We start from the raw sequence: 25225 nt of genomic DNA, 5'->3' as shown, positions 1-25225 counted from the left end.
CTACTCAGAAATGTATGTCCCTCTGTGACACCAGGTTAATGCTCCATTATAAACAATATATGTATAGCTGCTTCCTAACTTCCAATAGGCCATAAATCTCTAACAAATCGTTTTACAGTCTATGGTTTAAGCACATGAAATTACATGCTTGACATTTTACGTTGACGTGACGCAGTGACGTGACGCTTCAGCTGCTGCGGTGTAGCCCCGCCCCTCCCACCGTCAACAACTGGAATCCAGCTATTTGTATTTTCGTCAACTAGCCCTGCTAGCCCGCTTACGATGATTCATTGAGATCGTAAAGAAACGACTTAACCTTTTTTTAAATGGATATTTCTTCGTGTCTGTTCGTTTGAAATACACTCCATCGATAGCTTGGGCCGATGTGCATCAAATGCAAGCCAAAGGATCTTCGACAGCGGAGAGTTCGTACCGCATACCGTCCTTTAGCCGCCTCTGAAACCAGCTAACACGGCTAACTCCGTACGTTAGCTGGCTGGCTGGCTGACAGCTGGTCTGGTTACCTACGTACCGTTGACAGTAGCGTAGCAAAGATTTACTCCCTGGAACAATGTGTTGCCTCTGACATTGGTGAGTGTGATGAACATGCTTTGTCTTTGTAAAACGACGTCATTGCCTGTAACTTGTTTTTGAGTCTCTTTAACGTCTCTTTGCGAGCTAACTGACTTGCTAACTCTCGGCTTGTTTGTAGCAGCAGCAGCTGCTGCACAGAGCCACGCCTGGGCCATTTAAATCAACGCATGTGGTTATCTGATTACATTGGGTGTTAATTGGGGGTGTCAACCATCGAATAATTTGCATGTTAGTAGGTAGTTATGGTGGCGTCATTTGAAAGGAATTCCACGTTTATTGTGTTACAGAGAGGACTAAGGCCCAGTTGGTTGTCACATTGGAGTAACCAGCAAAGGTGGGTCTTGGTTGACTCTACCGCGGTGACATCGAAGTAAAGTGGGCGATCCGTGAACCGACTTGCTGATGCACTCCTAGTTTTGACCTACAAGAGCTGCCAATATGATGCCGGTAAGTAAAACACAACCCCGTTATCCCAACATGAACCGATGTTGCTGACCATGTTCTGGCTGTGGAAGTTAATATGAGACTGGTGAAGTGCAAACTGTCATGTTACTGACAAATTTGTCAATAGAGAGCATATGTTATTTGACAAAAATGTGCTTTTTGAATTTCCTATTCTTGCCTCTTGTTGAGTTGTTAATTTAGACATGATACTTATGAAGAGCTGAATCAAAAGTCCAAGCAATATTGTGAGTTGTGTGTTTGAGCTGATCTATATCAGAGATCAGGTTCTAATTAATGAAAAGCTGAACTTGATCTTCTATTTCATTATCTGTTGTACTCTAGCTCTGTTGTCTGTGTCCATAGCAGCAGAATTTACATCAGTTTTCATGGTAATATTTACCGAACCATTGGATAGAAAGAGTCAGGATGATTTACTCGGTTTCAAGATGTATTTACCTCACTTTTCTCAAAAAGCTGTCAGAATGATGTCAAGAAGTGTTGTATGGTTCATTAACTCGAGGCTGAAAAGTTATAGACTACTGTACAACTGGAAACTTTTAAGCGTCTTTGTGCTATATAAAACAAATGTATAATTATTATTAAAGTATGATAATGTGACAGGAGGTTACGCCGCAGAAAAGTGCCTTTTTTTGTTGAGGTAGGTTCAAGTAAATATGTCATTTATTGTTCTTTATTTCACCAGGATGTTGCTTTAAATTATAATCTCCTCTTGAAACAGATTAAGAAAGCACATCGTGAAAGAAGAACCACAGTTGCTAACTGAAAAGATAAGCACATACAAAACATACACGGAACAACAGATACATAAAACACAACATAGTTTTAGCCGTTGTAATATTAAGTTAAAACAGTTTTCCTAGAAGAGTTTTAAAGGCTCACAGGGAGATGACAGTAAAGAGGTAGAATTACACCACTGTGCTTTGAATAAGACCATCACAAGCTCTGCTGTCTCGATTAAAAAACAACAACAAACTTCTGTTTTCGAAAAGGTGAAACAAAAACTTTATTCATAGCAGCATGTATAGTGGGCTTTGGCACGCATTACATGTACACCTATTTTGGTTCTGTTGTTAGTCCTGATGTTCAAGTTGCACTCTGTTAAAATAGCATACCTGGCTGAATGCTTTTGCAGTTGTGCTTTGTTTGGACCTCTTTTGTTTTCTCTAGTGCAGAGAATGAAGCCATGAGGAGTGGGACAGGGAAGGGTACATGAACTCAGAAGTGGGATGAAAATAGACGGAGGAGATTTGGGCTTTTCCTGCTATCTCTTCCAATAAGTGTTCATTGGTTGAAAATAAAGCATCACGCTGACACGCTCAGGAGGTTTGTTTGTCGTCATTTGAAACAACTTAACTCTCCAACCTCAGAGCGGCGTTTGAGGATTCACGAGTGCACACTTAGAGGGAATTAGCTCCATATTCGCTGCAGCTTTGGCCGGATTGACTGCGATGGGAGCCTCCTCCGTGTACGCTCGTACCCTGTGGCACCAACAGGCTATCAGAGTCAAAGAGCCAGTCGAGCAGAGAGGCAGCAGCCCTGCACTCGGGTCTCGCGTGACTCCAGTGGCCAATGAGACCTTGGCAGATCTAGGTCTGTGTGGCTGCGTCGACTAATGCTCTGTTGTTAAGGGGGACTTTTGAGCTGAGTAGATTGTCAAGTGGAATTAATCTCACACAGTGGAGCTGAGCACAGCGTGACTTACAGGAAATGTAAACATTGATTCTCATTGTCACATTGATCATTTTTTGGGAGATTTAAAAATGACATCCGTCAGTCCACCAGAGAAACGTTTGGGTTTTTTTTCAACATTTGCCAGAACTCATTGATAACAGATGAAGTGATTTATTAAACAACTTTCATCTACGTAGGAGAGATAGAACTGTTTTCTAAGTGGAAGTGTACATTATCAACTCTTTTTTTATTTTTTTAAATGATCCTCTGATAAACATTAGTCAGCTGTCAGTCAAGGGGACACACTATTGTTTTGTTTTTTTAAGCTGTCAGTGAAATGTCACTGGGATCTGAATGCAAAACTTCTCATGACTCTTTCATTTGAAGCATAAAGCCGGACATTTCAGGAGGATAGAAATGTGAATTATCAAAGATTTTCTTCTTTAAAGGGTCTAGACATATAAGCTCTGCTAGATTAGACTGTAAGAGCAGAGCCAGTGTAGTTGTAAGTTGGGTTATATCCAGCTTAATAACGGAGAAACATCTTTTTTAGAATTTCAATTCAAAGCTAGAAAAGACGAGTGCACCAGTTACAGGAAAGATTATCATATGCATGTTGGACAGAAAAATGGCATTATGGGAAATTTTTCAGTCACTCTGGCTCTGGTTGGTTGTTTTGCTTACATCGAGACATTACCTTAGCTTTTCTTCATTAAGCGTCCTGTCATTTCAACTCGTAGACAGGCGGTGTTTGGCATATTAATACACAACATGACGTTCTTTTTTCATGCTATGTTCAAGTAAAAAAACAAACATGTTTTGCTTGAGCTATTTTTGTCTGTGTCAGACCAGGTGAAAAATGGTGCCAAACGCTAAGACCATTTGTATGCTAACCTCGGCGCTCCACAAGTTTGGGCTTTTGTTAGTTTGAATGATTTGATTGTTTAATGTATTTGAATGAAAGTGGATGTGTTTGGGAGTTGAATTGTTCTATAGCAGTGTCTCACATTCATGGCCTTTGAAGACATGTGTGCAGTTAGAAAGTATGGCCCTGCTCCATATTTTCCTTTCTTTTCTTCTTCTTCTTTTTTTTTTTTTTCCAAAGTATGTGTGAGTAAATGACCGATGGGAGTTTAGCTAAGAAATGACTCTTTGAATGTTTCTGCTGAAGAACGTAACAGCCAGGCAATCCTCCCACTGTCTCAGGAGTTAAACGAAGAGGGATGCTGTATGTTTAATATCATGTACAAACAGGATAAGAAGATCATCCTGTCGTATGATGCTGACCTTACAGCTGTTCTGTTATTACGATGAAGGCTAATTCTACTTATCATCAGTAGGGGAATCATCAGTGTCGCAGACGCTGGCACAGCTAAGGGACTGTTTTCCAAAAGAAGAACTTGTCTGCACCCTCTTACACCCCCCCCCCCCCCCCCCCCATCCTCGCTTGCTCTCTCTCTCTCTCTCTCCTTTTCTTACTGTTTCTTTCTAGATAGCTCTCTCTCCCTCCTCCCTACCAGAATCACACACACACACACACACACACACACACACACACACTGAGTGTTTTTCCTCCCAAGTCTCCTCTGCAGCACTCCTTCCGATGCATGCAACGCTGTCGGTTACCAAGGTCTGCTCAGGATGGCATAACAATCAAGGCTCATGTCTGCAAAAGCGGCAGTGCTAAGATGAAGCGGTTTGTGACTATAGTGCTACGCGGCCTCGTTAGCCTCTCCAAGGAGAACCCTATTTGGGCGAAGGAACACCACCGGCCACCAAAGAAGGAGACCAGGAGGAAACGAAGGGCAGTCAAAAGAGTCAGGAACATGGGAAGACGCAACTTAGTGAGGGCGGTTGGTATTTCTCCAGGGCTCATTTAGCCGGATCAATGGAGTTTTCTGTTTTCTACATCTTTCTGTTCATGTGCAGATAAACTGGAATACTCGGCTGTGGCTTTTTCTTTGCAGTTTAGAATAGGCCCAAGTTTGCACCTCAGTCCTGTTGCCTGATTGGTTATTTGTGTGTCTGGGATATTTGCCTTGCTCTTCATCAAATGTAGCACGTTGTTCTTTGTATGTGGTTCAGGATGAACTGTTGCATCCTATTTTCTATTCATAATCGCCCTTTTTACCCCTTTTGTTTTTCCTACATTGAGAAGTTTTTACGAAATGTGTAAATCAGAAAATATTAGTACAGATCCAATTTAGGGCTCCGTTCTTATCTGTATTCAAACTGATGCTGGCGTGTGTTGTGTCTAATGTTGCAGCTGGTGGGACGCTTGGTATCTCCCTGGAGATTTGTAAAGTATCGCTGGGACCAAAGCGTCTGTATGAAACCGTAGAAGTCAAAAGACGGACAGAAGGAGAGCATCACCTAAAAATAACCTTCTCCTTCTGTTACCATTTCATCTGTCCAGTCGTGCAGGGTGTCACAATTGACCAAAAGATGAGGCTCATAATGAACTGAGGAAAGTTGCAGACAGTGGAAGTGCTTATGTTGTGTCTGCCACACTGCTGAAGAAAATATCAATGAATCACACAGTTATTACAAAAGATGAGTCACTTTGTGTCTCTGAGAAAAATCTGTATCGGCTGCTGCTCTGTGTCCAAACTTCGATATAAAATAACAGTAGAAAACATTGACGGTTATTACTGCACCACGAGTGCACCCTGAGGACACACATACATTGAAGAAGCTACTAAATAATGCATGTGATAAACACCTGAATGGCAGTTTATACATTTAATTGTCTTACCCTTTTAGCAGAGTCATCTGTGTACTAGGCCTGATGTAGTAAGCCATTGATGTAGGCTTTGCGCTTTTTCTTCCATTTCTTCATACATTGGCTTTGACATTGGAAACTGTCCTGTAAACAAAAGTGTTGTAGTTGTTGTTCTTGCAAGGGAGAGATAACAAAGCCTTTTGGATTGTGAATTTTTTTTCCGTTTCGGTTGCGTTCACACTCTGAAATCTGTCGCGCGCTCGAGCACATTTCACCCCCGAAGTCCAGCGAGTTTGACAAGTCGCAGTGCTCCATGCCGTGCTAAAGCGCGCTACACCTCCTCGGCTCTGGCGCAGTTTGGAAGAGAGCACGGGAACGCAACCTGACGCTGATCCTCGTCTTGCACACTCGGGAAATGTGGGATTGTAGAAGGGCCGTGTCTGGACCAAATGATTCAATGGAGCCTCAAAGTCAGCCAAGTTGCAGTCTTGTCGTCGGTGTCAGGCCAGAGAAAATTCACTGTGCCTCTATCATAGCGTCTATGGCTGCTGCTCTCTGGGTTCAAATAGATCACGTTGGCCCCATATGCTTTTTTTTCTGAGGCTGCATAAACATACTTCATTGAAAATGAAAGATATGACAAAGGAGACACCAGACAAAGTGTTGGAGCATCAGAGTAACTTTGAGCAGGTCAATAATGTGTGACCGTTGAAACACTTACTGTAATGCAGTACCTCGTATTTGACCTGTTTACACGGAAGCTACCAGCTTTTTTTTTTTTTTTTGTGCATGGGTTGATGCTGTGAATCAATCAAGACACCTTAAATGTCAAAATGGTGACTAAGCACTGTGATGAATAGATGTTTGGGGCTTTTTGCCTTTATATGGTAGGATAGTAGATAAAGTTGTAACCAGGGAGATAGAAGGATCCACAGGCCAGACATGTGCTCGGTCTGCCAGCATGGAGGACTGTAGTACTCCGTACACAGGGGGTAACCAAACCACTGGGCCATTTGTGCCCCAATTGTGTTAATCATCTCTCTTGCAATAGATCCACTTCAGTCATGATTATATCTTGAAAGGCTCAAAGTGTTAAAACAGATCATTCAAACTGCAAATATACTGTTTCCTCACTCGAAGGACAAAAAGTTCAGCACTACACGTATGATGACGTATGCACAAAGATAACTACGTCCCTCAAGCTTTCATTGTTTGTTTTCTTTGTGTTCCGGTTAATTCATGTGGCATATTCAACCATTTGAAGGATGTTCAAATACCGGAAGTCGAAAAGGTTGAAAAGAAGCACTGGAATACAGGGATCAGGGTTTACCTTTTCTACCCAGTTTACTGCCTCCCTCTACTTTTGAACTTTATTTCCAACATTCTTCCAAGCTCCTAGCATAGTCATTGATATGTTCTCTATCTTTGTACTTTATTTTATGAACATTTCAGAGTCCTTCTTTTTCTGCCAGTGACACAAAAAGTGAGCCCTGACACAGGAAACAGGAAGGCATGCCTCCTGAAGTGCCACAGGAAACAATATAAATCTGCCTGCTACCACAGAGGCTGATACATCATCATGTGGATGAAATGCAGGAGGATTATAGATGAATACTTAGCATGCTGTCTTCTCCCATACGCTTAATACACGGGCTAAGAAACGAGACCCAAGTTTATTGTTTGCTCTCCATTAAGCATCAGTTTGATTGGGTGATTAACCATTACGACCTTTGTAGTCCAGCTAAGCTAGTGTTGTACGGCTCCAGCCAATGGTCTTCTTCATGTCGCAGCCACTCTTCCTCGTCTACTTGCCGTTAGGCTGAGGACATTGGATGGCAAATGGTACGAAAACAGTCTGTTAACTGGCAGGTACAAAAAGCACTCAGCTGCATGTCAGTTCAACTCAGTCCATTTCCTATCCTCTGTTTTCTACCTCAAAGCTATGACATGTAGCCGTTCTGTAGCTAGTCCATAGACTCAACAAGTGGGATCTTTACTTTTTCATGTCTTTCTGTTATGCGAGTACAGGCAGAAGCATGTGGAGGCTTGTATACTGCTGTGCCTGAACTAAACCTCTGCGAGACTGTGGCAGGCTGTAATTCATCAAAGCAAAGAGAAATGTGGCAGGCACAGGCATGAGCCCACCTGCAGCCTAAAACTGTTAGACTTAGCCGGTGGACTCCAAAATCATGTTCAGCATTGCTAGGAAGTTGTCATGTAACACCCTCTGTATTGCTGCCTGTATGAATGGTTTCCTAACGTGTAGTTACGTGTTCGAATACAGCGTCACGTTTTCTGTTCTTTAATCCCCGTCAGTAGGTCCATAACAATATCTACGCCTCTCTTTTTGAACGAGTGTGCCCCTCACTGTCTGTATTTGTCTCTCAGATGATACTGACGGTGTACCTCAGCGACGGGGAGCAGGCTTTGACCGAGGTGCCCATCACCCCGGAGACGACGTGTCGCGACGTCGTGGAGTTCTGCAAAGAGCCGGGCGAGAGCGGCTGCCACCTGGCCGAGGTGTGGAGGGGCAACGGTAAGCTGCTCTTTCAGAGTGATGGAACCTTTTTTATGTCGCGTTAACGAGGAAGGAGAAGGGAGACCAGAAATGGGCAAAAGCAAAGCCATCTGTTAACTTTGTTATCTCTGGCATCGACGTTTCATGTAAAAGCTTTAGCCTCTACCTGTTGATGTAGGAAACATACATGTTTACAGGCGAAAGCTTCAAAGCCTCAACAAGCATAACTTTTAAACAAACACATGGTTCCATTCCATTAATCCGTTTTCAGACTGGAATAATTCACTTAAATTAAAGATTTGTAAGTTGAAAAAAGAGGTTCTGTGCCGCTACGGTCCACAGCACTGTCACAGCAGATTCCTCTGGGTCCAGACGATTTGCTCCCGTCACCAGAGTCATGCTGACATACCCGGTGTTATCAGCATTTTTTCGCTGAGGGGCCACTCCCCTGTTGAAAACAACATCCCAGCCCTGGGGCTTTATTAACCCACCTTATGTAATCGTGTTTGGCTGCTGCCTGACAATGCAGCGGCCTGCCCCGAAAAACCTCCTCCAACCACTCTGTCTCTGTCTCTTTGTTGCTGTCTCTTTGATGGACAGCTTCTTTGAATGCAAAAAAAACAAAACAAAACCTTGTTTTGACATAGTTACCCATCAATCTTAGTCATCTCTGTTTTCTTTTGTCAGAGGTATCATCACTTGAGTGCTAAGACATAATCTGATGACAGCATGACGTAGCTCAGCAAATAAGTTTGTCTGACTGTCTGTTTCTACTCTGCTTGATTGTTTTCAATCGTGGACACTTTTCCCTAAACTGAGTTTGCATTAACCTGCCGTGTAACAATTGTGTTTTAGGTTAGTTAATTTAATACAGGTATCAGGTCAAAGTACACACATCATCCCAGATGTTTATCCAGCTAATACCCCTTGGAGTTTAATACAGATTCTCTAGGTTGGAGAAAGTGATCTGTAAACACTTGCACCATTTTTTTTTATTGGAGCTCAATAATGTTTAGGGTTGTATTTTTATTTGCATTTAAAGCAGAAAGTCCTCATTTTGGAAATATGAAGCTTCAGCTTGCTATGCACATGGACAGGAAATAGGGGAACAGCTAACCAGTCAAGAAAATGAACGGCATTTTAATCCCTTCTGTTTTCACTGAGCGACCAGCAAACCAGCTGCCAGCTTCATATTTAGCAGACGCATTTTACGAGATGTTTCATTTAAATCCAAAAACAAGATGAGTGTATTTTTTTTTTTTGTTGTTTTTTTCAACGCTCAGTATTTGTATGCTACATGCGTCTGTCTCTGTAGAGCGAGCGATCCCCTTCGAACACATGATGTACGAACATCTGCAGAAATGGGGGCCTCGGAAACAAGAAGTGAAGTTCTTCCTCCGGCATGAAGACTCGCCAACTGAGAGCAGTGATCAGGGTGCGTGTTGTCACATTCTGCCACAGAACAATCTCTTTGTGATGTAATGCTCATCTGTTACAGGTCTCATTTCATGTGTACCCCACGAGGAAAAAGATATATGCAGCAAAGTTAAAGTTAAAAGTTAAAGATAAATGAATATTTAGAAGTATAGCAGAAGTGCTTTTTTAACTGCATGTTTTGAAAATAGAAACCCCTCTTCCCATCAATCCTTTCGTATGAGAAGTTCGGTGGCTGAGGTCAGCAACGCTTGTCCCAGTTCTTTAATCCGTCTGTCATGGGCAATCATGTCGCTAAATTTTCAAACTCTTCCTGACAATGGTTGTAGCCCCCTGAATCTGCAGCTGATTGTGTGCATGCTTCTGTCCGTGCTTTGTGGTGGTGACTCTTTCTCTTTGCAGGGAGTCAGCAGTCTCAGGATCAGACGAGTCGCAGGAGTGGGAACACCGGAGAGAAGCACAATGAGAACGGGGTGAGACTTAATTAGCATTATCTAAACGACGGTGAAATAGAAATTGGCCTTGCAATCACTCACTTTAACGCGGTACCTTCTGTCATGCATAGATTAGGGCTATAATGGGAGTTATATATTAAGGGTGTAACACAAAGTGCCACAAGCTTGTGCGTCTTTATTGCAAAACATAAAGAGCAGAAGAAACCAAGTACAAAGGCCATACTAACGTCCTGTGTTATCTGAGGAGGAAAGAGACGGAGTTAAAACAGAACTAGCTTATTCATTGAAACTTAACAGAAAAATGGTCTCCAATCCAAACCGCATAAAATATGTTTTTCATGGTCATACTTTTTAGTAAAGTGTCTGAATGTCTACACTTTCATTTAACAACATTTATCATTTGTTAGAATCCATTATTAAGATGAAGCAGTATAATTTAAATGTGTTTTACTTTAAAATAATGTCTTTCAAAGTCATTAAGGCAGTCTGACGTGAAAGCAGGAGAATGTATTCTCTTTGGTTCTCTCCCTGTGCGGTGCGAGTACAACATTTTGAAATAAGCGTGTTAACAACGCATCTTTTCGACCAGAGCCCCTCAGATCATAAATCACCTGTTACCAGTCCAACTGGATATCCTCAGTACGGACATTGTTGCAGAGGGGAAGAGTTAGAAGAGGATACCCTGTTGGCTATTTAGAAACAAAACACAAAGAGAATTTGATGAAGGAAGCCAAGAAGAGAGACGCACAAGTGACTGAGCATTGCAGACAAGCTTGACGATATTGGTGAGGTACTGAATTGAACTCTGATACTCAAAGCGTAAATTAGCCATACAGGGTCGTGTAGGTTCCTTTTTGAAATTTCGAAGCTAACAGGCTAGGCTAACGGGCCGTCAGTTAAGAGAGTTGTATCTCCTATCCGAATGTAGAAGCGAGGTATCTTAGATTGAAAAATTCGCACTGATTTACTACAAGACTTAACATTGTTTCTACATCATTATAGGGCCATTTTCAAACTTTTTCAGGCTAGCTAGCATTAGCCGTCACCTTGTCATTGGTTCAGCTGTGTTAACAGGGAGCGGCCAGACTGTCAGACCTCACAGTAATGGATTGTTGTGCCAGCACAGCACACTGTACATTTTCCCTTCCACCGTCGTGATGTAATGAACTATTTTTAGTACGTGACTAGACAGATGTTGTACCAAATTAACCAGATGTGTACACACGTACAAACACACTAAATATAAAAGAAAAATGTTATTTAATTTGGGCTCCACTTGAAATCTCAATACCACCTACCACACATTCAGTGAGGTTTTTTTACTTGTATGTAAGACATAATGTCAGCGATGGCCACCATTCTCTCAAAGACTTCTCCCGGTTTCCTTACATCTACATTATGATCCTCAGGCGATGTTAGGTTTTGTTTTTTACTGAGGCAGATCATGTCAAGGGGTTATTATACTTCACAGTCATGACATAAAATCTGTCTTGTATGAGTAAAAGTATCTACCGTAATTAATGGTTGGTAACATGCACAACATGACCGGCCCTTGTGTTACAGGACTGGCCCATTTTCCAAACAACCAATATTTCCCCATGAGCTGATCCCATTATTGTGCATGTTGAGCCCTAGCTTTAGGAAGTGTGTGTGTGTGTGTGCTCAGAGATGCGAATGACTCTGATAAAAGCAGCCTCTGGCAGAGCATCCTTTCTCTCTACAACCATCTGTCCCAGATTTCACAATAGAAATGTGTTCTGGTCAAGGAATCGTAGCTAATTTAACCTTAATGGTAGAGGAAACAATCCAGCCGAGCCTTAGATGGAGGGTTTTTAGTTTTAGTAAAAACAAAAATAAAAGGTTGAGGAACAAGAGCGACCAGAAGCGATTCATTTTTGTATCTGAAATGTTTGACTTTATTTGTGTGGAGAAAGTACCACAAAGGGAATATGTTTGTGTAAATATAGAAGTTCTATTCAGATTCTGCCAAAGCAGACACGCAAGAAACATCTTGTTTACAACCGGTATGTTTCCATGCACAGTTACAGCTCAATCAGGCCTTTTTATTTTAAAATACTGTCCTTGTTCCCCGTGTACAGGCGCTGAGGGAGAATCCATTAATTGACAAAAACATGTCAAACTCTGCTATGGTGGGTGGCCTTCTGCCCCCTTTCATTTAGTCACTATTGGACCTTCTTCTGATTGACCTTGCTAACAAGTGAGTGAATGGCAAAGTGCTGGTTGTATGTCAAACATGGGCAGCTCTACAGCTCTTTACCTTTAGTACGTGCTCTACACTTCACTTGTGGTTGAAATGCAAAGCACACTAGTCCTCTATCTTACAGTGATATCCAAAGGCAGACGACAACATGACTTCTGCTTTGCCACGCGCTGATACAGTTCAACTTCTGAGTCAAAGCCCGACGCAGGGACTGTGGAGCAGTGCAGGAACCCCCCCCCCCTCCCCGGCCAGTTTGGCTCCGATTTGAGTTATTACATGCAGGAAGGAGTTCGTCAGTCTTCATGTAGGTGTTAGTCTGACTTCCACGAATTCGATGTAGTATAAATCATGACATGCGTTTTAAAAGTCCACTTTAAATCAGACTGACGCAATGAATCGACTTTTCCTAACTGTGTATAAACACACGAGTGTTTGCTCACTCATAGAGGTAAACATCGTCAGCTGCACGGTCAGCTCCGTTAACCTCCCAAGTACTGAGGCTCATTTGTGTCTGAATTCCTTCCTAATATCTGATTTAGAGGATTATATCAGTAAGCCTGCTGGATGATATAACCGCCCCTAAGAGGATCATTGCTTTGGCTTTTCCACGGGCTGCTGCCCAAATCCCCCCTGGGTTTTCTCTCCACCAGGCAGCAGAAATGATCATCGTCTGAGAGGGTCGAGGCCTTGTGAAGAGCAGAGGAGCCTGAAGGGAACGTTACAGTGATTGCACACATTTTCCATTTTTCTTTTAAAGAACACAAGTGGTGACAGTAGCTAACTGTTCGTGTTATCTCTTCTTATTTGTCGGAGCTGGAAAGATAAACTGATCAACAGAAAAATAATCTGCAACCATTTTGATTTGCGGTTGATTATTTCAGGAATTAATTGAGCAAAAATATAAAAAAACACTCAGCTTCTCAAGTGTCAGGAAGGGAAACTGAATGTGACATTTCTTCCTCTGCATTTAATGTTGATGTTTTTTTCCCATTTAAGAGAGGAGAATCAACATATTGACTAATAATAAATCATTGCGGGTCTATTTTTGGCCGATTCAACAGTTAACAGGTCTCGACCCGCTTTTCATTTAAAATATCATCAATTAACAATATATTGATATTTTCCCCCCCAAAAAATGATGATTTTGTCTTTAAATGTCTGACAGCTCTGGAGACTGCTGATTGAAATTTCATCGGGCCTTCATAAGTTGTCTCTATAACGAATGTTTGTGTCCAGGCAAACTTCAGACCTAAAACCCAGTCTATCAGTTTACTAACTGGAAAATCACAAGAAAATGAAAAGGGAATTGTAATGTCATTGTTTGGCCCTTTTTGTCTTTATTTTATTACAGGAAATGTTGGGAGGAGAGTGAGAGGGATGACATGTAACAAAGGGTCGAGCTCAGATTTGGACCCAGTCATTAATAATAGCCGGAACAATCTTCTTTTGGAAACGTCGGACCTGATCTCCTTTGGGTTTTTCCCAGCAATAATCCTGGATTGCGCTCCGTTTCTGTCAGTAGAAATCCTCACAGTTGTCGGGGTGTGTAATGTAGCCTCCCAGTAGGACGACGTCCCTCATCAGACACGCTGTGGCTGCTCTTTCGTCCGTCCTCCTCTGCTCAGTCGGGTGTTTCTCCTGCTCTTCACTCAGCTTTCGTCTGTGTGTCTCTCTGTTTGTCTGTGTGTGCGCGCGTGTGTTTGTGTGTGTGTGTGTGTGTGTGTGTGTGTGTGTTTGTGTGTGTGTGTGTGTGTGTGTGTGTGTGTGTCTCTCTCTCCCTTGGGTGAATTGTCACTGATGCAGTGTTGCCTGAGTGCATCTGAGCGTGCTGGTATCTGTGCCAGTGGCTTCCCTCACTCTCCCCCATCTCAACTCAACTGTGGTTGAGTCAGCCCCCCCAAAAAGAAAAAGTCCTCCCACACATTCTTATGTTTACATGCTTTAAAAATATCAGGTAGCAAAATCTTGTCTCGCCAACATTCTGTCCACATATGTCGAGCGTTTTTTAAGCCAAGATGTTGTATGACATTTTAAATGTTGTTGCCTCCCTTCACAATATCATACACGTCAAATGTAGAACCTAAAACAGTCGTGTCCATGTTTTATTCAGACAACATGACTCACAGAAGTGCCTGCCTCTTCTAATCGAGAGAGAGCTGTCCAAACTTTTTTGTTTTGTTTTGTTTTGATGTCTTTAGCATGCCATGTTTGTTTCACCTGTAGGCCAAGAAAAATCACCCAAGTGCTGTTCCTCAGTTTTTAAAGCTCGGGACAAATCCTATTGGCTGGTGTCATTTCTCATAAGTTCGAGGCATCAGTCGCGTCTGTGAAGGAGAGGAAACCCTCCCTTTCCGAGAGGATGTCGTTACAATAACGACCCCGGGAGAAATATTTCAAGAGGAAGAAGGTGGCAACCTATCACTACTCCGAGTTTTGAGAACTGAAGATAATTAGTGATTCTCCCACAGAGAAAACTCACTGGAAGATGAAGCATTCAAACCAATAAAACATGAACAATAGACATGTATCCATTAAAGCACACTAGTATTCGTTTGTCCTTGATGTCCTGGTCAATTGAGAGAATTTATCTTATCTTACTCTTAGCATGTTGAGGATCAAAGTACTTACAGAACATTATGTAAACTAGATCTCTTCCAAATGTACCCTCCATGTGGTCATTCTTTCCGTCTCTAACTCACCTCCTGGTGTTTCTGTCTGCTTTTCTACAGAAACAATTTGACTGTCCCTGCATCCTCTCTCTCTTTCTTCTCTTCTTAAATGCAAAGTTTGGAAACACCTGAGCGTATCAGTGCGGAGGACTGTATTCACTGCTCACTGTTTTATTGAAGAGAAGTCTGTGCAGTGTAAATACTGTCACGGCGGATTTTGTGAGATTCAACAGAAAAGTGTTTTCAGGGAGCACAAATTTCGAGCATTAGAGGAAACCGTCATGGGCAATTTGTTTGGGGAGTAATTTTTTTTTTTTCTTTCCCTACTACTTCCACTTGGAGTTTCTTAGATTGAGCTGTCTACATTATATTGTAGACGACAGCACAAACAAGCCAACAACTAACCCTAACAAGAACAAACACCAGCATCAGCTAACAGTACGCAGGTGGCGCTCATTTATTTAGAATACCATGAAAAAGTGAATATTTTTGGCCATCATTTAATTTAAAGACTGACACTTACATATACATATTCATTTGACTTGGTAAAATATTTCAAGCCTTTTTTGTATTTAATCTGGATGATTATGATTTACAGCTCATGAAAATCTCAAATCCACAATGTTAGAATGTAACATGAGACCAGTCCTACAAAGTGGCCGATCGTACAGAAATGTCCACCCTTCTGAAACGTGTGTCACATTAATACTCATTTTGAATGGATTACTGCAAAGATTCTCTGTCACTGAGTGATCATCTGGCTGCTCTGAATATAGTGATTATTTACAGCTTTTAGCTTAACTTTCATTTTAGGCTTATGTACGTTTTTCTTGATGTTTCCTTTTTTAGACTTGTGTCCTGACATGTTTTGTTTTGAAGGTGTAATTACATCAATAATGAGCTATGTATTCATCCTTGGGACGCTGTTCTGCAAGATACAGGTTTACTAACATGTCATTAAGCTTCATCAAATCTGACACTTGAGCTCACTAAACTACCATTTACATGTTTGAAGGTATGACTCTGACCAATAGAATACTCACCTTATGGCTCTAAGTCAATGTTTCTGTTTGGACTGAAGGAAGAGTCATGTATATTTGTAAGTGTGTCATCATCCTCAAAGACTCTCCCACAGGGTGAAAAATAAAGGCTGGGTCATGCCCTGGTTTGTATTTTTAGTCCAAGAAGATCAAACCTCCCATCTTATCTTAAGGTTTCATCTTTCTTCAAATATGTGTCATGTTTTAGCTGAGGCCCTTTCAAACTTTTCCATCCTTACGTAGTTTCATTTGCTTACTTTCAGTGTGTTGACCAGCTCTTGTCTTTATCCGTCTGTTTGTGTGTGTAGGTGGGGAATCAGCGTGTGGAGCTCACGCTGTCAGAGCTGCAGGAGATGGCGAGCCGGCAGCAGCAGCAGATTGAGGCACAGCAACAGATGCTCGTTGCAAAGGTAGCATGTCCTCTTTGTCTCAACTTCTATGACTCCAGCAGACTGGAGTCTTGAATTCAACATGGCAGACACATTAGGGATGGGATCGATTTGAGAGAATCCCCCCCCCCTCCCACTTTGGGTTAAGGAGCACAACTAATTCATATGATACATTTTTTCAATCAGAATTAGTATTATATTATTAGTAAACATTGTTTCAGTCATTCAGGCCTTTGTTACACTGAATTTGAGTCGGCACTAATTCAATTGTACTGATTTACAAAAATACTTCTCATTAAACCGGATTACAACATGAATCATTAGAAAAGCAGTAAAATTTAAAAAATGCTCAAATTGAAAAAATGGATCATTCCAATACGTTGGACCTTTTATTCAGCTCTTCTGTTTTCTCTTACAAAAAAGAAAAGAGTCTCTATTTCCAGATGATAGATCTGTGCATCCCTCGACTACATGGACCAATCAGAGCTTGTCATTTCTTGTTTTGCGTGACTAGGTCTTTAGAAATGTGCGGTTAGGTCTGATATTGTGTCATTTAGTCCGATCCTACAGACACAGGCTGTTTTTTTTGTTTTTTTTGTTAATGCCTGGTCTCAACAGTACACAGCCTGTGACCTTGAAGGTGATTGCTATAATGCTTAGAAAGAGGTAAACGGTTGTTTGACTAATCAAACTGGAGGCACTGTGATCACAACACTTGTGATCGTTGTCCAGCAGAGTGTTTGGTTAAATCTTTATAGAGTCCAAAGCCCGGACTTTGCAGTGTTACTCACGCCTTGGAACAGTAAGGACACAGGCTGTAACCTTTGTCGGACCAGCTTATACAAAGCAACATTTTTTAAAAGGAGGAAGAGATATGTGGCACACCTCTACTAAACCGCTCTGCCTCGTCAGCCTCACTGGCTTTTCTGCACAGTGACTGAGTGTGACCACTGTGCTTGTGGTACGCTGATCAGTCATGCAGGATAAAGCCCACTTTAGACCTGCGGATGAAATCACTATTTATTGGCTTTTTTTTTTTTTTTTGCATTGACTGCAAAAGTAGGCCCACTGAAAGCCCTGCAGTCATTTGGAAACCTGGGCATGTCATTTCTTATTTTAGGACCTTAACTGGAGCAGATCTCAGTTGGGTGAAGAGATGTAGTCATCTGACCCTGTGTTCAGCCTTCAGACAGCGTTTCATTGAGTGCATACAGTGCAACGATTCAGCCGAGTTTTCAGGGATGTCGCCCGCTGAGATATATCGTAAGCTTTTGGGACGTCGCCGTGCTGCTTTTGTGTTATGATTACAAATCATTTTGACAAACTTTCAAAAATGATGAATTGTTGGATGTAATCTTGATTTACCTGTTCAGTTATTTCATTACTGACTGTCTCGTTCTCTGCAGGAGCAACGTCTGCGTTACCTGAAGCAGCAGGAGCGGCGTCAGCAGCAGACCGTGTCAGAGAGCGAGAAGCTGCAGAGGCTGAAGGAGCGCGTGGAGAGCCAGGAGGCAAAGCTCAAGAAGATTCGGGCAATGAGAGGCCAGGTGGACTACAGCAAGGTCATCAATGGAAACCTGTGTATGTATCCATCATTGGCTTAAATAGATCTGTTTCTACTGATAAGAAAAAACACCTCATCAGACGGAAAGTCCACAAACCAGACAGACTGAATTTTTTATTGCAACATATCTGCACTTTTAAAGGAGAGCCCCTGCGTGTAGATCATGAATTAGCTAATGCGATTTCTTCTTTTATTTACACCCAGCGGCAGAGATCGAGCAAGTTAGCAGCCTGTTCCAAGAGAAGCAGTCTGAGCTACAGAGTGCTGTGCTGAGGGTGGAGCAGCTCAGCCTGCAGCTGGAGGACCTGCGGAGGGGGAAGCTCAACGGCATTCAGTCCACCCTGGGCGGCCAAGTAACGGGTGCTGCAGCCCTGGAGCTCCGTAAACTCTACCAGGAGCTTCAGGTACGACAGAAATCAGCGCGACATCTCGTGAACGCCTGGTGCAGCGATGGTGCGCTCATCTGTTGTAGTGATGTACATATACACGTGTGTCTAAATCCGCTTTTATCTTCTACAGATCCGGAACAAGTTAAATCAGGATCAGAACAGCAAGCTGCAGCAACAGAAGGAGCTTCTTAACAAACGCAACATGGAAGTAACACTGATGGACAAGCGCATCAGTGAGCTCCGGGAACGCCTCTACAAGAAAAAAGCTGAGGCACGTCAAAAAGAGAACCTTCCTGTAAGACTAAGAGCGCTTAACACATCTAATCTTTGAGACTCTTTTTGTTCGAATGCTTCAGGCAAGTGTCCTATCTGCAGGCGTCGTCGGTCCAGACTCTGCAGATGTTCTCTGTAAAACAACCTTTTCGCCCGTGTCTAAAGCCCCGTTTCCACCGAGCGGTTCAGTTCGGTTCGTCTCGGTACGACACGGCGGCGTTTCCATAGACTAAAGCTGGGAAAGATTCACAAATTACCGACCCGTACCGTCCTTCTTTTTAGTAGCCTTCTGTCTGGGTGCCAAGAATATCGATTTAACCCTAAAAGGTGGAGCTAAACCCTGCAAGTCGCCACTTCCCGCGTGACAGCGGCAAACACAACACCGCCGTGTTTCAACAGTCGATTGTTTATTCGTCTGTATTTCTCCAAGCGGCACACAGTCTTCTCTGAAACAAAGCTGGAGTGGAGCTGGAGTTTGTTGAATTGATTAGCGGGGTAGCTGTTAGCTATTAGCTGCTATCATGCGACTTTATTACGTAGCTGATGCGGCACAGTTGGCTGTGGAGACGCAAACGGGATCAGGCTTTACTAAACTGGACTGATGCATACCGGACCTCTTGGTGGAACCGGGGCTTTAAGTCCACCCTTGTGTTCACTTCTTTTTTTAACACATGTAACATTGGAAACTTTTCTGACTTTCTCCTCCTGTAGCTGAACAGAGCCAACGGGCCTCCGTCTCCCCAGCCTGCTCCTGGCACTCTGGGCCGCGTCGCTGCAGTCGGGCCATACATCCAAGTCCCAGCAGGGGGCCGACAGGAGGGGGGGTACACGCTGCCCCCTGATCCACTGAAGCCTCAGAATCTGGGCGTTAACAACCAAGCCAACCACGGCCGCACCAAATCAGGTTTGTGAAAAGTCATAAGATTGTTTTCCATTACACGATATGTAACAGTGAAACACAGAAACATGAAGCTCTTACGTAGGACGGGTAGAAACTTGTTTATTTAGTGGCTTCTGCCTCATTAAACAGGCGAATCACGCAGAGTTCCATCAAGTAGAGAGGCAGACGGAAGTTTGAAATAAAGAGTAGCTTGGATACCTGCAGTCTCACACCGCCACACTTGGAACACATCTTGCATGCTGTGTCTGAATCGCCTCCTGAGCTTAAACTGTTACTGTTTCCTTCTTACCTGACTTCTCCGTTCATTCTCCACCTTGACTTGAATTCTGGGATTTACTTTCCCCCCTTCCTTTTCTAACCTTCCTCTCTCCCTGTGTCGTGTTTCCTGTTGTGTTTGTTCTTCCGTCTCTCTCACGTGTCTATGCTGTCTCTCTTTGTTTTGTCTCTGTTTTCACTGGGTGTGGGTGAATGGATGGGGTGGGCTGGGCTGGGGTGGGGGCTGATTTCCCCCTCGGGCAGACGGTGTGCGAAAGCCTTCCGGCCCTTGGAAGGTGTCTGATTTAGACATCGTTGTGGACCCGGTACCCCCGTCCCTTCCAGAATCACACCCGGGCACTGGAGCCTCCACTGGCTCTGACGGCACGTCCCGTGAGTGCACAGTGCAGCATTAGCACAGGGTGGCACTTCCTGAACCTTCTCTAATCCTTCTGAGCACAGGGTCCTCAGCATGCACACCCTCATCCATTAAATTGGATTGGATAGGATTTTTGTTTTTTGCGCGGTCACTACTCTTTTCTTCAGAAACAAAGGGACTGATTTCTCTCCAGCAGACAAATTAAAGCTTACACGCACAGCTGAGGAGTCAGAGGAGGAGATGAGCATCAGCCAAGTTCACTTGAACAGACGCTGACTCATCATTTTTTTGTTTTTTTGGGGGGCTAAAACCTCTCTCCTTCCAGTGCAGCATTGGGCCTTTTTGTTCTGAGCTGGAGAGAGAAGATATTGACATTTTAAGTGTTTCCTCTGTGGATTGGCTATTACGTAGTCGGGAGGGTACAATCTCGAAACACTTTGCTGCCATCTGCAGAAGATTTCACACCCCATAATTGTATCTCAAAGCACTGCTGATCCCTGTGTGTGTGTCTGAACACTTGAGAAGGTTCAATGGGTTGAATGCCTTGTACATTTGACACATGCAAAAGTCCCCAAATATATATGTATGTATATATATATATATATTTTGGCTTTGTTCTTCTTTCATATCATTTCAAGCCTGTCTTACTCTCCCCTTCACACTACGTTTCCCACAACAAACCAAACTGTAAGACGTCATTTGAACACTTTACACTTTACTTTACAGCTTTAAAGAAAGTTCCACTTTACATCTACTTTATGAAGTCTATAAGGAGATCGTCAGTGCTTTTAAAGACTTTTTTGGTTTTCTCACTTAAGATTTTCACCAAACCTCAGATTTTCTTTCATTTCATTCAAACTAATTCCTGAACAGTTGTACAACAACGACTGCTGTTGTTTTGTTGTGTTGTTCCTCTTATCATCTTCTCTCTGTTCTCCTCACCCTGTCCCTGCTGTCTGAGCGAGCCCTCGCTGCCCTGCACACACTTAGCCCCCTTATCAGTTAAGCACCGGGGACAAAGCGTCCTCCAATCAGCAGCACTTCTTACTTCTTTGACTAAATAACAATATGATAGATAATACCTGACGCAACTAAAGGAAAGCACTGCCGTAGCAGAATACTAATGCAGAAACATTCATTGCCATCACTGCTGATAAGTGGAGGATCAGGATTTGTGTCCTATTGATCATCAGCCGCTCTTCGAACGCTCCACCACCGTGAGCGCGACTTGTGAACCTTTCCGAGCAAAAATGACTTTTAGAAATGAGCCAGATGTTGTTTTGGCACCATGGGCCTCGACCATGTGAGCAAAAAGATCAGTCTTAGTTTATGTACAGACAGTCTTTAAGTTCCTGACCTCCCAAGGAATGATAAGCAATGCTTCATTGTTTCATTTTCTTTGTTTCTACACGCAAACAATGAAGGAAGGACGTTGAAAACACACTTCAAGGATTGTGCTTAAAATGTATTCTAGTTTCCTGCGATCAATAGGATACGTTTCTCAAAATCCTGAACCTTCCAATTCATCCCATTATCAGGTCCAAATGGTTCAGCTTCCATTGTGTGTGTGTGTGTGTGTGTGTTTCAGTTACACATAATCTTTGGAAGATAATATTACACCTCATGTGGCTTTCACACAAAGTGACCCAATTCAAATGTGGAAAAATGAACTGTAACCATTTCGACTTAGCTCTGGTGGTCATGGTTTTCACTCCCGCGAGTTGTGAAACAGGCGTAAGCTTCTCATACCCCCCCCACCCCCCCTCCAACCACACACACTCATTGGCCTTTCTTCAGCTTTGCAACAATCTCACGGTGTCCCATTTTCACCCCAGCTGATACTGGCTGGCCGACTGCAGGAAAGACGAGCACATCTTTAAAGCCTCCTGAGAGACGAGACTCAGGGACCGATACCCAGGGCAAGAGCCCTCCCTCAGGCTCCCCCACTGCTCTAAGTGCAGAAAAGGTTAGTTCTCCTTCTTGTTATACTTCTTAATAAAAGTTCAGTAACCTCCTGTAATAAATGAAAATGGAGTCATAGTTCTATAAATTCATAGTTGCATTCAGTCCTTAACGGTGGATATGTGCATGGGATTTTTTTGCTTCTTCACAGGTGCCAGACCCAAAAATGGTTGTGTCCTCTCCTGCCATTTCCAAACCCCAGCCGCCCCCCTATGGCTCGCACCTCATCACCGCAAACTCAGCCAGCTCCTTGGAGCGCCGTAAGGACGCACCGCCGCTCTCACGTCCACTCCCGAACCCGCCAGCTCCCGCTTGGCCTCGCATCCCCCCCTCGACGGGCTCGTCTTCTCAGCAGATCCAGCAGCGAATCTCAGTGCCCCCCAGCCCCACCTACCAGCCTAACGCACCTCTTTTCCCCCCTGGACTGAGCGAGCGGCTGGACCCCCCACCAGCTGTGGCCGTACGTCCCTTCATCCCAGACCGAGGATCACGGCCTCAGTCGCCCCGAAAAGGCCCACCGACCATGAACTCCAGCTCCATCTATCACATGTATCTCCAGCAGGCGGCGCCAAAGAGCCAGCCACTCAAGCCTGCTCTGAAAGCTGGTAAGAGCTGAGTGAGAAGAAATATAGTGGGAGTCAATACACAGAATAATAAAGGGGGAATACATTTTTTGCACAAGTACAAAATAAAACAAGCATGCTGTGGTATCTTAACCATAGCTACTTCAAATAATTAGTTAGCTTGTTACAACCTCAATTATGAGAATGTATTGTTGACGTCATTGAAAATGTACAAATCTTTAAGTTTTGATTCTTTCCATACCTTCTAAAATGTTTTCATTCTTCCTTTTTTTTTTTAGTATATGGGAAGCCAGTTCTCCCGCCCAGCTCCACACCCCCCTCGCCCCTGCCTTTCGCGCAGACAGGAGGCGCCTTCCCCCTGCTCCAAGGCCATCCCAGCGGTGAGGACACTTTGGACGGAGAGTTCGATGATCATGAGTTCTTCCAGCACCCAGAGCCCTTAGCTCCTCCCCCCAGTGTGGAGAACATCCCGCGACCGCTCAGCCCTACCAAGCTCACGCCCATGGTACACTCCCCATTGCGCTACCAAAGTGACGCCGACCTCGAGGTGCTCCGCAAAAAGCTCGCCAACGCTCCCAGGCCGCTCAAGAAGCGCAGCTCCATCACAGAGCCAGAGGGCCCCAGTGGACCCAACATCCAGAAACTTCTGTACCAGAGATTCAATACGCTCGCAGGAGGCATAGAAGGAAACGGAGTCAGCGGATCAGCAGGTGGTAATGGCGCAGGTAATGGAACACCTTTTTATCAGCCGAGTCATCCTCCTGGTTATGTGGGCGGTGACTCCGTGGCCGATACAGACAATGGCAACCTCCCCTCTGAGATGCAACTACCGCCACCACCAGGGGAAGAGGAGCTGGGCTCTGATGATCAGACTCCTTCAACCGATGCTAATGACAACGAGCCGCCGCCCTCGCCACTCGAAGACCTGGGGGATGCAGATGAAGAAGAGGCACCGGAGGACGACGACGACGACGACAACAACAACAACACGGGGAGCACTGAGGCGTTGCTGCCCAGCCCTGTGCTGGAGGTCACAACTCCAGAAGAGAGCGGCACGGCGGGCTCACATTACCTGGTGACTAACACTGACTGCTTTATTCCTTTCAAAGAGTTTCCTTTAGTTACCAGATTGAACTCAAACCTCCCTCCTCTTTTACCTTACAGGAGAAACGCACAAACCTAAAGAAACCAAACTCTGAGCGCACCGGCCACGGTTTCAGGGTGAAATTCAACCCTCTGGCCCTCCTACTTGACGCCTCTTTAGAGGGAGAGTTTGACCTCGTCCAGAGGATCATCTATGAGGTACAATACGACTCGATTCATTTTTACTTGCATGTAGGACAACGACTTATCCGTTTTTAATCTCCGTCTTTTCCCTCCCTCCCCCCGCTCAGGTGGAGAATCCTAGCACTCCTAACGACGAGGGTATCACACCCCTGCACAACGCGGTGTGTGCAGGACATCACCACATAGTCAAGTTCCTGCTGGACTTTGGTGTGAACGTCAACGCTGCAGACAGTGACGGATGGTGAGTAGCAACGATGACCACACGTTGAAATCAGTGTCACTCAGTTTGATTAAACATGACGGGCTGTCATCATTTTACATCATCATGGTTTGTTTTTTTCTTCATTCTAACACAGGACTCCGCTTCACTGTGCCGCCTCCTGCAACAGTGTTCACCTCTGCAAGTTGTTGGTCGAGTCAGGGGCCGCTATCTTTGCCAGCACCATCAGTGATGTGGAGACGGCTGCAGATAAATGCGAGGAAATGGAAGAGGGCTACATCCAGTGTTCACAGTTTCTATATGGTGAGAAACAACCCACCAGACAGGCTAGCTTCCACAGATGTGTTTTTTTTTTTGCAATTTCACTTTCAAGCAACCGAACCAGACTTGGAATAAACACTTTAACTTCTGTGTTCTGTTCTGTGTTTTGGACTCTGTTGTGCAGGTGTTCAGGAAAAGCTGGGTGTAATGAACAAGGGCACCGTGTACGCTCTGTGGGATTATAAGGCTCAGAATTCAGATGAGTTGGCGTTCAGTGAAGGGGACGCCATTACTATTCTGCGACGACAGGATGACAGTGAGACAGAGTGGTGGTGGGCGCGACTCGATGACAGCGAGGGCTACGTGCCCCGCAACCTGCTGGGGGTAAAAACAAATGGATTTCCTACATTTGTAGTCTTATATAAATCTACCTTAGCCATCGACTGACATTAGGCTGGATTGTTGTTTTTTTCTTTGTAAGATTTGAGAAGGTTCGTCTTAATTATAAATAATTATCATGGAACATTTCTGTAAAGAAAAGATTAATAATGTAAGTAACAAACATTAGCAACTGGAATCAGTCACGTTAAAAACTCTCCTTTTTTTTTTTTTTTTTTTCCTCTTCGCAGCTGTATCCGAGGATCAAGCCTCGCCAGCGCTCCCTGGCATAGTGTGTCACTCTGCTGGCCTCTGGCTTTCAGCTGAACCAGCTACAAAATAAAGAGCAAAGAACAAAGGAGCCTGGCGCTCACTCTTCTCCCCAATGGCCATAACCTCCCCTCCCGTGCCCTGCCCCTGTGCTTCTCACACAACCCTTTCCTCTGAAGCACTGAACTCTGATACACATATTTACATCTCCACACATGTAGACACACACACACACACAGAAGAAAAAAAACACAAGCACTCCTAATGCGAAAAAACCTCTTGAACTTTACTCCATTTTAACACCCTTCCCCCTTCTAACACAGC

At 43.8% G+C, this 25225-nt stretch overlaps 1 protein-coding gene across 2 annotated transcripts; it reads left to right on the top strand.

Moving 5' to 3' along the window:
- The first annotated feature begins 192 nt into the window (after nt 1-192).
- ppp1r13bb (protein phosphatase 1, regulatory subunit 13Bb) lies at nt 193-25160 on the top strand. 2 transcript variants are annotated; one of them, XM_079342110.1, is made up of 18 exons: nt 193-591; nt 882-1041; nt 7841-7988; nt 9286-9405; nt 9807-9877; nt 16098-16199; nt 17585-17759; nt 17947-18146; nt 18262-18402; nt 19116-19308; nt 21775-21905; nt 22053-22506; nt 22764-23560; nt 23650-23787; nt 23880-24013; nt 24129-24295; nt 24438-24637; nt 24883-25160. In XM_079342110.1, exons 2-18 carry the CDS (start codon nt 1033-1035, stop codon nt 24922-24924), a joined length of 3222 nt encoding a protein of 1073 aa, XP_079198236.1. In that variant the 5' UTR covers nt 193-591; nt 882-1032; the 3' UTR covers nt 24925-25160. The 2 variants fall into 2 exon arrangements, with proteins under 2 accessions (XP_079198236.1, XP_079198235.1); XM_079342109.1 differs by having other exon boundaries at nt 18262-18426.
- Nucleotides 25161-25225: the final 65 nt, after the last annotated feature.

The sequence above is a fragment of the Symphodus melops genome (genome assembly GCF_947650265.1).
Source record: "Symphodus melops genome assembly, chromosome: 1".
Lineage (NCBI taxonomy): Eukaryota > Metazoa > Chordata > Actinopteri > Labriformes > Labridae > Symphodus > Symphodus melops.
Note: the sequence above shows the minus strand (reverse complement) of the source record. Positions and strands in the feature narration are given on the sequence as shown.